Here is a 12,841-nt window from a genome sequence, read left to right as displayed (position 1 = left end):
TCTATGTGAACCATCTGATTTGATATTTCTTTTTCTTTTTTGGTGGCAGAGACAGGGGATTGAACTCAGGGGGACTCAATCACTGAGCTACATCCCTAATCCTATTTTGTATTTTATTTAGAGATAGGGTCTCACTGAGTTGCTCAGTGCCTTGCTTTTGCTAAGGCTGGCTTTGAACTCGCAATCCTCTTGCCTCAGCCTGCTGAGTCACTGGGATTACAGGCATGTGGCACCTTGCCTGGCTTAATTTTTTTCTTTTTAGCTTGTTATTTTTAAAGGTCTACATTCTTTCGTTGTTTTTTTATTTTTTTAGTTATTTTCTTTTTATGTTTTTTAATTTTTTTTGGTTATTTTTTAAGGGCCTGCATTCTTAATACTTATGGAGTAAATGCTGTCCTTACAGGATCAGCCAGGATTCCTGCACTGACAGTTGGGCAACAGCATGGTTCTCCCTATCTCTGACACACAGTAGGTGCTCAGGCAATGCTTATTAATATACCAAACTCAGAGAAAACTTACTTCATCTAAAAGGCGCTCCTTCTCAACTTCAATAAGATCAATCATAAGACTATAGGAATAACAACACAAAAGTTTAGAACACAAAAACACAGCTCTTACAAATGAAGTAATCTTAAGCACCTGTCTATGAAAAAGTACTCTAAAACACAACACAGGTGATCGGGAAGCAGGCCCCTTTCCCACAGGCATCCTCCAGCTTCTGCCCGAGTGTCAAGAGGAGCAAGGACAAGAGTAGGGCTTGCACTTCTGTGAGATCAGAGGCAGAGGTCAGAGCCGTCAAGAACTAGGCCCCCTCGGTGCAGTGTGCACGCCAGTCCTCGTGTTCTACACGCTCTGCTGGGTACTGCCAAACATCACTGTGCACAGCACTTGGCACGTACTGAATCAGGACTGGCTTTCTGTGCATGCTTGCTCTAGGCCCACCTGACTTGGGGTCCCACGGAAGCCTCTGGCCAGCCTGTGTGAGAGGAAGCCTGCTCTACAGCAGAGAGTGCCCCACCCCACAGGGCCAGCAGCAACTGTGAAGGCACGAGGTGCTGGTGCTTCCTCCTGGCGGGCCCTCCTCTTTGCCCCTATGCTGTGGGTCTGTGTGGACCTCTGTGCCCTGTCCATGGCAGCAGGCTCCTGCAGGTCTGCACCCTGCAGCCTCCATGCTGAGCTCCTGCACGTTGGATCTGCTCCCTGTCCTGCCTGGACTGCTCTGCTTGTCCTCTGCAGGCTTTTGGTTTCTGGAGCCAGGGCATGACACTCAGGGCTGTTCTTGATGAGGCTCAAATCTCTGCAGTGTCATCTATCTATTCCTGCATCTTTTTTTTCTGTCATGATAAATTAAATAATAAAGATCAGGCAGAAGTCTATTTTTTAAAGTTTGTTTTCCCAAGCTATGTAAATTTTCAATTTAAAACCAATCTTTATTACCATAATATATATCATTTTAAATAAACAGTATTATCATTATTATTCTCTTGTGGTACAGGCGATTGAAAGGGCCTCAAGCCTGCTAGGAAAGTACTCCACCACTGAGCTATATCCCCACGAATCAATATTTATTTTCTCAGTGTAGGAACAATGCAACTTACTATATCCCAGTAAACTGAAATAGCTGCACTCCGCACAGGGGCAGGCTCTGCATGTGACTACTGAGTGTCCTGGCTTGCTCCATTCTAACTGGCAGTTCAAGTACCCCTGGGTGGTCACTGTGACAGACAGCTAGAGCTAGTGGCTTGTCTTCTCTTCAGTGTGACTTTTTAGAAATTGAAGTGTCTTAAGAAATTAAATGTGAAACAAAAGTTGTATCTAAGAGGCATTTAAAAATGAACACATGTAAGTAAGTAGATTCAAAGCTCCTATCTGTGAGGGTAACTGACAGCGGAGTGCCCACACTGTCCCCACAGCCAGGAGGCTTTCTTCACCTTCCCAAGAAGTCATCCTTGTCTGGGTCTTCATCAAAGAGCTCAATTTCCAGTTCTTGTCCGGGGTGTTCGTAGACCAAAGCCTGGAAGATTGATGGTTAGCAGCTATTGCATTTTTACTAACATAGTCTTCTATTGAGTACGATGGTTATGACAAATATTGCCATTAACTATTCTCTAGCAACAAACAGTTTTTACATACAGCTTGATGACTAGGCCATTTGAAATGCTTGCCAATGTAGTGACAGCCTACTATACCTACCTAGAGTTGACTGCATGACTTCTCAAAGCTCAAGTGTATTCCTTCTTAGAACAACATCACAGGATGTCACCCTAAGACTGTCCAAGGTCTGGGACAGGGCAATGATGCAGGACCCACTGCCCAAGCCCTGAAACGGTTCCGTGCCAATGCTGCCCTTGAAAACCACCAGCTGTCCACTCACCTCGCAGAGTGGGACACAGGGGGACCAAGCACCAAGAACGGGAGGAGGGAGAGGTGAAACTCCTGGGCTCTGGAGAACAACCCATGATCTGATCTAGCATTCCTGGGATTTACACGGGGAGAACTGGGCAGGCGAAACAGAAATCCGTGCCACCCTTGTACAGTGCCACTGGCGCTCCCAGCCCTGCGCGGCCTGTCCTCCTACAGTGCCGCTGGCGCGCCTGCCCTGCGTGGCTTGTCCCATACAGTGCTGCCACCCTGCGCAGCTTGGCCTCCCCAGGTAAAACACCAGGGTGCCACGCAGCGGGTGGTATTAAAATCACGTAGCTCTCCTTCACTGACATGTAAAGATGTCCAGATGTACTAAATGCAAAGTCTGCAATACAACAGAATGTCTTTTTTTGTGTTTGTGTTAATAACAACGCATGTTTCTTAGTTAGAAAAAGACAAACTATTCGCATTATGAAAAATATTTTTGCCAATTATTCATGATGATATCATTATACAATCAAGGTTTAAAAACCTATGTGTTCACATGGCAAGAACACTATGAGGAAGGGAGAGAAGGTACAATGCTTTTAAAGAAAGGGAAATTAATACAAAGAAGTTAAACCATGGTCTCAACTGGCCATGCATCTGCACCGCAGACCTGGAGCAGACTCCCAACGCCCTTGCTCAGCACCGAGGGCACCAGGCCTTACCTCATACACCTCATTCCACTTTGGACTCAGGTTCTCTTTGATGACCTTGCTTTGGAAGATTTGGTTGCCCACTCGGATAATTCCATAGGGATCTGACTTTCCCTTGACAAGGCCCTTAAGATAAGTATCTTTCCCCTGAAGATCCTGAGCTTCAATGAAATGTATCCTTAGGACACCCTGAAAAGAAGTACAGCCATTTTCGTCATTCTCTGGTTCACTTATGGAGAACTGGAGGCAGCTGTGTGCCTGACCCTGCCCTAAGAACTGCTGAGGGAGCAAAACGAAGACTTTCTTCCCATTAGCATATATCCCAGCAGAGGCAGCGGAGATGTGGCAGGTCAGAAAACAAGGGCTGAGAAAAGGTGACAGTTGCTGGGCTTGTGGCACACACCTATGATCCCAGCTATGGGAGGTTCAAGGCCTCAGCAACTTAGCCAGACCCTTTCTCAAAATAAAAAAGGGCCAGGGATGTGGCTCAGTGGTAGAGCACTAGCCTAGCATGTGTGAGACCCTGGGGTTGATCCCCGTACTGAGGTGGAGGTTGGTGGGCGAGAGCACAGGAGTGGAGCTGTCTAGAAGGGAGAATAGATACACCTCAGACACAGGAGAGACTGAGCCAAAGACACGTGCAGAGAGCTCCCTGGCAAAGAGACCCTGAGTAGAGGTCCTGGGGCTCACAGGCCTGTGTAAGCTGCCAGCAAGCCCGGGTCTGGTCTTAAGAAAGCAAGGATGAACATGACAGGAAACATCAGCACTGGATATAGCCATGACACCCAGTTTGTTTTTTTAACTGGGGATTGAACCCAGGGGTGCTTAACCACTGAACCATATCCCAACCCCTTTTAAAATATTTTATTTAGAGACAGGGTCTCACTACGTTGCTGAGGCTGGCTCTGAACTCACGACCCTTCTGCCTCAGCCTCCTGAGCGCTGGGATTACAGGCGTGCACCACTGTGCCTGGCAACACCCAGTTTTAGAAGGGTATGAAGTGCTGTTATAAAACCTGCTTTATAGAGGACAGCACTGGAACTTTGAAATAGGCGTTACCCACCAACTGCAATACACTATTTTTTCTCAAATGTTGTTTGACTGAAAAGAAAACATTTACTCATGTTTCTCTCAAGGCAAACAAAGGTGGTAAAGTTTGGCAGGGTAGCATTCTGGCACCCAACCGGACTGGCACAGGAAGACAAGCGCTCTGTGGACACACAGTGAGATGTTTTTCCCTCATGCTTGCCTGAGGCTGAAGCCTGGAAGATCTGGCTCTTAGGCCCTGTGGGGTGAAGGGCAGCAAGATCCAGGTAGAATCGGGGCTTGCTGCACTCAGGGCACAGAAGGCCCATGCAGCAGAGGAGCATGACAATTTCCACCTGCATCTCCAGAGGGGACACTCCTCTCCACCTTAGTGTCACATCACATCCGTCAAACGCCAACGGAACTACTCCTCTGGGCCTCAGATGAAAGGCCTGTGTGACTCTTAAACACAGGAGTGCTCAAGAAGGTCTGATGATCTATGTACTGCTGCTAACATCTAATTTAACCAAAAAAGGAGAAGGTGTGGAAAGCTGTCTCCAATTCAGGAGACAGGTGAGAACCACACATCCTTGAAACAGCACCCACCTGCCTCCTGTTTCAATGAAAGTGGCCTGACACATGTCAGCGCTGGGCCTTACTGCACCACAGCAGTTGTCTCCCTTACAACTGGAGGCTATAGTCCAGGCAGACTCAGGAGGTGGCACCTGACCCAAGGGGCTGGCACACTCGGGAACACCATACCCTCAGGACCAGTGGGGTTCCACACTGAGGCAAAGGGGCTCACAACCTCTGTGTGAAGGCATGAAGGGGACTCTGATGTCTGGGACGCAGCCCTGTGGGCCCAGTTACCCCATCTTACAGCTGCAGAAACTGAGGCCCAGCTGGCCAAGTCACACATCCACAAAACAATGTGCCGCTGAGTTCAAGAATCTGCTCATCCAATTTTGTCCAAGTGAGCTGCTTCATAAGCCCCTCGTTTACCACATTATCACCAGGTGACTCCAAGCTAACCATTCCCCAGTGTCCCAGAGAGAGCTGATACACGTCTCATATCAAAATCCTCATCCTCTCAGTCACTGTGCTTGGGGCTGAGAGCGATTACAAACAAATCTGACGGACGCCTGCGGTGGTGACCAGGTTGTCTGCTGCTCCTGGCAGTCCTGAGAACTTGCACACCCTCTGCACTGTGGAGGAAAGGGACTGAGGTCCAGAGCTGCCCTGGAGTCTCTGACAGACTCCAGGCCTGACGTGCAGCAGCACCTCTCTTCGGAGTGTGGTTGGACAGCTGTTGCTATGTCGAGACCCACCTGTCTGAAAAGGCCGCCCGCCACGTGTCTGAAACGCAGAGGAGGCTATGGCACACTTACCTTTGGTATAGGAAACCGCAACTGGGCTATCTGAACTTCACTGACAAGAGGAACAGTGATTCGATTGGGAAGCACCAAGTAGTTTGATATTATATCCAAAATGATAGTATCAGATAAGCCACTGTTATTTGGGAGGTAAAAAGAAAAAACAATCAGATATATCAACACTTGCTATCAACTTAACAAATGTCACCACCAACACAAGGTGGTGTCTGCTCACAGGGCAGGAGTAGGCTCGCTTCTCCAACATAACATCTAAAGCCAGCACTCAGGGCGTCAGCTGGGCTGCTGCATGGTAACCAGGAGCGAGAATTCTAGCTACACTTCATAATTTCTAAATAACCTTCCATGTACTCCTACCCGGCTTCGTCAAAGATTTAATACCTAACTAAAGCATTTCTCTAAATTTCTATTAACATATACATTAACCGGCTCCATGTTTGTGTACATATTAAATTTCTCCCAAAGTATAAGGTTTTCGTTGCTCTCTTCATACCAACTAACAATTCTGAACTTCTATATACCGCTGCACAGCAAACTCGGTAACAAGAATAATTGTTTAGAATAAAGGAACAAACATACTGTGTGTGTGCGCACATGCATGTGTGTGGCACGTGGGACTGAACCCAGGGGTGCTGTACCACAGAGCTACACCAATAACCCATTTTAATTTATATTTTGAGACAGCCTCACTGAAATGCTGAGGCTGGCCAAACTTGAGATCCTCCTGCCTCAGGCCCCTGCAGGTGCTGGCCACCGTGGCCAGCTTGGTCATCAATTCTTCTGAACAGACTTGGAGGGCTCAAGCTAGGGGCGCTGAACACAGACTGTCTAAGGAGGTACTGGATGGTCCTGGGTGCTCTGGAAACTACGGTGTTCTTACGTAGAAACTGCCTGTGTTCACACTGAAAGAGTCCCTGAGTAAAGGGTTTTGGAGCATCCCCTTGCTGCTGTGCTGGTGAGGGAGAGAGAAGCAGAAGGGTGCAGGCCGCCAGAGTAGGATGGTGAGTGAGGAAGTTAGGGCAGGGTCAGAACAAAGGAGCATGCAGAGGGTCTTCTGAGGAGGTCAACTTCCCACAAGCTGGGGACCCAATCAGATAGACATGTCTGTACTTGTGCTCCTAAGAAACAGAAAACTAAAACAGATGTGTAGACATGGGGGGCACCAATCAATAACAGTGAGAAGCATGTGGACGACAGGAGATACGCAGAAGAGGAAATTCCAGAGACCACAGAAAGGACAGGTCAAACCCCCCAACCAGACTACTGGCTCTGGAGCCCCTTCTCTCCGGAGAAGTCCGTCTGTGGCCTGTGCAGTAAACCTGTTGACTGCTGTCTCTGTCCTGTTCTTCAGTTCTTTGCTGAATGGAGTCAATCAACCCAGCACCCCTGGACGGTAACACCTGTGCAGTTCATGCTGCACTGCCACACCTGCCCTGGTGTCCAGGAGCCAGTGGCCACTGGCCAGCACTCCACAGACCCTGCTCCTCCCACAGCTCCCAGCGCCTTCCTGGACCCTGGTGCAGATGCTGCTCCTGGCTTCCTCACAGCCCCCGAGGCAGCAGCGGCTGGTCTGGGAGGCACCACTCCCCGTCCTGTCCTGGAGCACTGCTGCTGCCTGCCAGCCCCCACTCGCCCCTCTACCTTCCACCTTCCTTCTGGCAGGGTGCTGCGGCGGGGGTGGCCACGCACGGTGGCCACGGAAGTATTGCAGCACCACTCCCTCCATGGTGCCTGGCTTCCTTTCTGCATCCTGAGTGCAGCGCTGGCTGCCTGGCTGGCTGCCTGGTTCATACGCCTCCCCAGAGCTCATCCTGTCAGACGCAGTGTCGAACACTCACCTTTTTAGAAAACACTAATTTACTTGATAGTAGTGCTGAGGATCGAACCCAGTGCCTTGCAGGTGCGAGGCGAGTGCTCTACCACTGGGCCCACCCCAGCCTAAAATAAGTGTATATCTTTTAAAAAATATTTTTAGTTGTAAATGGACACCTTTATTTTATTTATTTAGATGTAGTGCTGAGGATCAAACCCAGTGCCTCACACATGCTAGGCAAGCACTCTACCACTGAGCTACAGCCCTAGCTCAATTAATGTATACCTTAATATAATTCTATATACAGAGAAGATCATATAGGAATATTTTATAGAATATATACATAAGATCTATACATAAACTAATGGCTAGAAGCATATTAAATAAAATGAAGCTAGATGTGTATAGGTATGTTTATTGTGTGCATATGTGATCTGACACTGGCTACAGTCTTGCCAGAGCCCTGCACGCCCTTGGATGTCACCCTTCAGGTGGTAAGATGATGTGAATTAGAGGCAGCACTCAGCGAGTCCACTTTACTTCAGGGCAGACTGATGTACACACAGTTGTTGCCCTCACAACACTGAAGGGAAGCAAAGCAAAAGGAGACTTTCTTTTGTCCTTTTTGCAATACTAGGGATGGAGCCCAGGGAACTCTACACTGAGCCACACTCCCACCCTTTTCATTTTGAAAGGGGGTCTCACTAAGGTGTGAGGCTAGCCTGGAACATGAGGCCCTCCCGCCTCAGCCTCCCGAGGGGCTGGGACTGCAGGCATGTACCATCACACCTGACCAGAATAAACTTTCCTACACTAGCCTGAAGAGATGCTTCTTGTTTCCGCCTAGCTACCCCACGAACATTCGCCTGCTTCCACTGAAGGATATTCCATTCACTAGGGTTTTCCCAAGCAACTAACCCATTTCTTAGCCTCCTTTAGGGGTACACAGGAAACAAATCTGATCACCAGAATCACAGAAATTGTGGACACATATGCTAACCCTGGGACTTTTTCTGGAACTAGCGAGAAGGGTTCATTTTTTTTTTTTTGTACTGGGGATTGAACTCAAGTGGGGCACTTGACCACTGAGCCACATCCCCAGCTCCACTTTGTATTTTATTTAGAGACAAGGTCTCCTGAGTTGCTTAGCACCTCACTTTTGCTGAGGCTGGCTTTGAACTCGCCATCCTCCGGCCTCAGCCTCCAGAGCCGCTGGGATTGCAGGCGTGCGCCGCCGTGCCTGGTCAAAGGGTTCACTTTTTGACAGAGGCTGCCGTCTACCGAGCAGAGGCTGGCAGCAGCTGTGGAAGGCAGGATCCTGAATGCCGAAAAGCAGGAGGGCTCACCATCTGCCTGACATCCTCAAAGAACGCTCTGTGAGCGGGGAAACACCAGGGGAAGGCTAAGCTCCCTGGCAGCGGGATGAGCCGTCGACCACGACCACGCTGTACTTTCACAGGTTCCTGTCTGGTGGTGACTGACAGGCTGAAGGCCTGTCCATCACCCCCGAGTTACACGGGGCAGGGTGGTGGGGGTACTGTGTGCAGCTGTGGCACTCGGCTTTCATGGTCTCAGATGCTTCTGAAATTTATTTTCGGTACTGGGAACTGAACCCAAGGGAGCTTTGCCGCTGAGCCGCATCTCCAGCCCTTCTTGAGATAGGCTCTCACTAAGTTTCCCAGGTTGGCCCTGATCCTCCCGACAGCCTCCTGAGTAGTTGGGATCACAGGTGTGCGCCACCTCCACTGGCTCTCAGATACTTTTTTTTTTAGTTGTTGATGGATCTTTATTTATCTTTATGTGGTGCTGAGAATCGAACCCAGTGCCTCATACCTGCTAGGCAAGCGCTCTACCACTGAGCCCCAACCCTCTCAGATGCTTTTTAAGGGGCATTTTTTCTTGTTTTTCAGATACTGAATTGCTACAGATTATGAAGGGATTTCTAATGATATGATAGAGAAATTTCACACCTAGGTTCCATTGTGGACCCAATCCTTTCAAGGAGGAAGGACAAGGGCAGCCACAGTTTGGAAAGAACACAAAAAGGGACAGAAAGGGTTAGTTTTGAAGCAGATTCATTTTCAAGTTTTCTCTATTATTTATGGAAAAATAGTAAAACTCAAGTTAAAAATTAATTTTATAGAACATTAAAAGGCTGTTACTTTTCTGAAATGCCACAACTGGGACAATGCCTCAGGACAAACAAGAAAACCAAGGGGGCAGCGCTCCGGGGAGCACACTCCTGAGCCTGACGGGCTGTGAGGGCAGGGATCCTCGTGCTCCCACTGCCCCTCCAGGAGCTGGCGGCAGCCACAACCCACCCGGGAGACCCGCCTTCAGCCTTCCCCAGTTGTTTCTGCGACACGGAGAGACAAGGCCTCACCTACCAGCCAACGGTGACAGGACGCACACAGGACTTACTTCAATCCAGGGATGTCCAGGAGGTTGGTCAGTCCTGTCCAGTTAATCTCTAACAGCTGTTTAAAGAAAGGGGGGCAAAAACGTTAAGCATCCAACTGCTTCCAGCAGTATAATCAAATGCACACAGCCCGCGTCGGTCACCTTCCCAGGGCTCACCCCGGGGTGCGTCAAGGGCAGGTTTCCTCCCTGTGTGCAGATCTGCCTCTGCCTTTGCTTTGCGACACTGCCGTGGTCTTCTCTAGAAGAACTATATAATGATGTATTTGCCCATCCTCTTACACACAGGCACTTCCAACACTTGAAATCTCTCTTCTGCTACAAGTAATGCTTTAGTGAATGTCTTTCTACACACATTTTCTCATCTACATATGCAGACTAGCATTAAAAAAGTGAGATCTGAAGCTAAAAATTTATGTTCATGTTCATAAATGAACCTGACCTCCAAAAATACTGCTTCCAATTTATATTGCCAACAAAAATGTGTGAAAATGTCTTTCACATATCTGCACCAAAAACAGATGTTTCATGTATAATAAACAAGAATATATAATTTTAAAAAAAGATGTTAAAAAGCAGCCCAAATGATGGTACTTTATTACTGCTTTAGTTTGCATTTTCCAACGAGTGGAATACGTTCAACCCACTTATGTGACATTGGTCATCCACCATCTCAGAAAGGAATTCCTCTAGTTAGCTAAGATCCCATTAAGTGGACGTGGACTAGTTAAAACCACTGACTGGAAAAACTATTTTTCCTATCAAATGGAATCAAGTAGTCAATCACGCAGTAAAACCACTTGTGTGTTGTACTCGTGGACAAAATGCTAGGTGAGCTGTATGCTCTCCGCTGCGTTCACAGCCAGGGAAACAAAGCTCTTCAAATTTGCCCTGGAAGTCAGTGGTTACACACAAATATGAATTGAGAGTCAAGATTCTGTTGGATAGACTAAAACTAAGGGGAAAAAAGCATCAATTAAAAACTATAACTTTTTTCAGCATAGAAGTGATACATGAAACCTAGGAAGAAAATAAGAAAAATCACAGGTAGTTAATCTTACAGACGGAGTTCAGGCCCAGAGGTGATGGCCACCAGGGGTAACACCACCAGCAGCCTGCCTAAAACCTATAGAGCTTCTAGCAGGAGGAACCAGGCTTTGGAAAAGGGCTGATTCCAGGGCTGGGCATCCCTCTGACCACCAGAAGGACTGCTGTAAGCATGGTATATGCCACAACCAGAGACACACGCTAGGTGAGGGCTGGACAGTTACCGTCTGGGCAGACTGAGAAGCACCGTGACACTCTCAACGAGGAGGATGAGACGTTTCAGAACTGAGGAAGGAGAGGGTGCTCCCCAGTGTTACCACCCCTGACCTCGAAAAGCACTTGCACACGAGGCAGCTGCAGATTGATGAGAACGCTGTGACAGGGTTTTATTGTTAGTTTTGAAGGCCTTTTCTCTTGACCACAGAATGCTCAGAGGTGCAGTGTGGAATCTTTGCATTTGACTCAAGTTCAAATGCGAGCACTTTATGTGGTGCTCTCACAGAAGATGCCTGCGTCACGGCTGCAGCATCTGCAGAGCTGAGATGGGGAGCCAGAGAGCCCCAGGACAGGGCTGCCCTGCTGAGGGGAGATGGTAAGCTTCTGCAGGAGAGCCAGTGACACCACCACGGGTGAGACAGCACCAGGGAGAGAAGTCCACAGTGGCATGCAGTGAAGAGCGCCTCTTACAGACACCTCCCCTCCAAGTGCTGCGACCACGCGTCACTGCGCTGCCACCTTGGAGACTGCAGTCCTAAACTGCTTAGAGCAGTATGACACTCACGTTTTGGGAAACAGAATTAACAATCCTATTAATAGCACTGTTAAGTAGTCATCTTTTAAGGAGAAGAATATAATGCAGAATACTTGAGAGCTGTGTTGTAATGAGACTTTATTATGTTTCCAAGTGGCTACATGGTATTTTTGGACCTGTTAAATACTTGAGTGAGACAAGGGCTGGCTTTAGAACTAAAGTCAGTGTGAAGCTAATTTTAGTTGGTGTTTTGGACCTGCTAAAATACTCAGGTGAAATAGAGACTGGCCTAAACTCAGAAGGCTGAACCGCCACATAAATTGCATTCTGGATAAAAATGCAAAAAAAGGACAAATGTAACTTGTCACATATTGTCAAAGACAAAAACATGTATGAAGTGAATAAACAACAACAAAGGAATCTGCTCCCAGTCCTGTTCCCCAAGATTCACATGCTTCATGCTGTTACTGCACGCAGCAATCCCAAACACATGCCCACAACCAGTTTTGACATCTTGCTTGTTTGATCAAAATTATAACCCAGAACCCAAGAATTAACTCTAGTTATAGTGACTCATCAGCTTTTCCTCCAGCTGTACCCTGCTGCAGATCGGTGGAGAATACAGGACATGCCCCAGGCTGATACTGGAAACTTACTATGTCCTGTACAATTGTGCTATAGAGAAATCCTTGTAGCCAGCACGGTGGTGCTGAGGCTGAGGCAGGACGATAGCTTGGGCCCAGGAGCTCAGGGCCAGCTGAGCAACATAGTGAGACCCTGCCTCTTAAACCAAACACAGAACAGAACAAAAGAAAACCCACTATGAAATGTGTTCTGGTGGGCCTCTACTTGTTTTGTTTAAAAAAGTATGCTTCTTGGGCTGGGGCTGGGGCTCAGCAGTAGAGCGTTCGACTAGCACGTGCGAGGCTCTGCACCACATAAAAATGAATGGATAAAATAAAGGTATTATGTCCAATTACTTTTAAAAAAAATAAAATAAATGTTTTTTAAAAAAGTATGTTTCTGTTTTAACTGATGGAAACGATGTTCATCTGCCTATGAGTAAGCCTGCTATTGCATGAAGATTTTAAAGGTATGATATGGCACTAAAATAAACATTTTCTAGTATTTTAAATATTAAAAACTGCTCCTAGCTGGAAAGTAGAATCTCCACAAATGGGCATTAGTAGACTAGCTGTACTTGTGGGAACCAAAAACCAACTCTATGAAGACGATGGAGAATTCAGAAAGATGTCTTTCTGCCACAGAAGCAAGGGCAAAGGGCATAAAACTAGGGAAAAATTATAATGTTTTTCAAAGAGCATGAAAGCA

The 12,841-nt window shown here is 47.5% G+C and overlaps 1 protein-coding gene across 2 annotated transcripts in view; it reads right to left on the bottom strand.

Moving 5' to 3' along the window:
• Esyt2 (extended synaptotagmin 2) overlaps positions 1–12,841 on the bottom strand; it is a 76,915-nt gene that overhangs the window by 23,674 nt on the left and 40,400 nt on the right. For both annotated transcript variants that reach the window (XM_027923852.2, XM_027923853.2), the window contains exons 7-11: positions 9,715–9,770; positions 5,478–5,598; positions 3,075–3,251; positions 1,932–2,014; positions 520–568 (exon numbers count right to left, since the gene is read on the bottom strand). In XM_027923852.2, coding sequence (XP_027779653.1) covers positions 520–568; positions 1,932–2,014; positions 3,075–3,251; positions 5,478–5,598; positions 9,715–9,770 — 486 coding nt within the window. The remainder of the gene's footprint in view (positions 1–519; positions 569–1,931; positions 2,015–3,074; positions 3,252–5,477; positions 5,599–9,714; positions 9,771–12,841) is intronic.

This window comes from Marmota flaviventris, chromosome 1 (genome assembly GCF_047511675.1).
Source record: "Marmota flaviventris isolate mMarFla1 chromosome 1, mMarFla1.hap1, whole genome shotgun sequence".
Taxonomy (NCBI): Eukaryota; Metazoa; Chordata; class Mammalia; order Rodentia; family Sciuridae; genus Marmota; species Marmota flaviventris.
The sequence above is the reverse complement of the archived record's forward strand: the minus strand, read 5'-3'. Positions and strand labels throughout refer to the sequence as shown.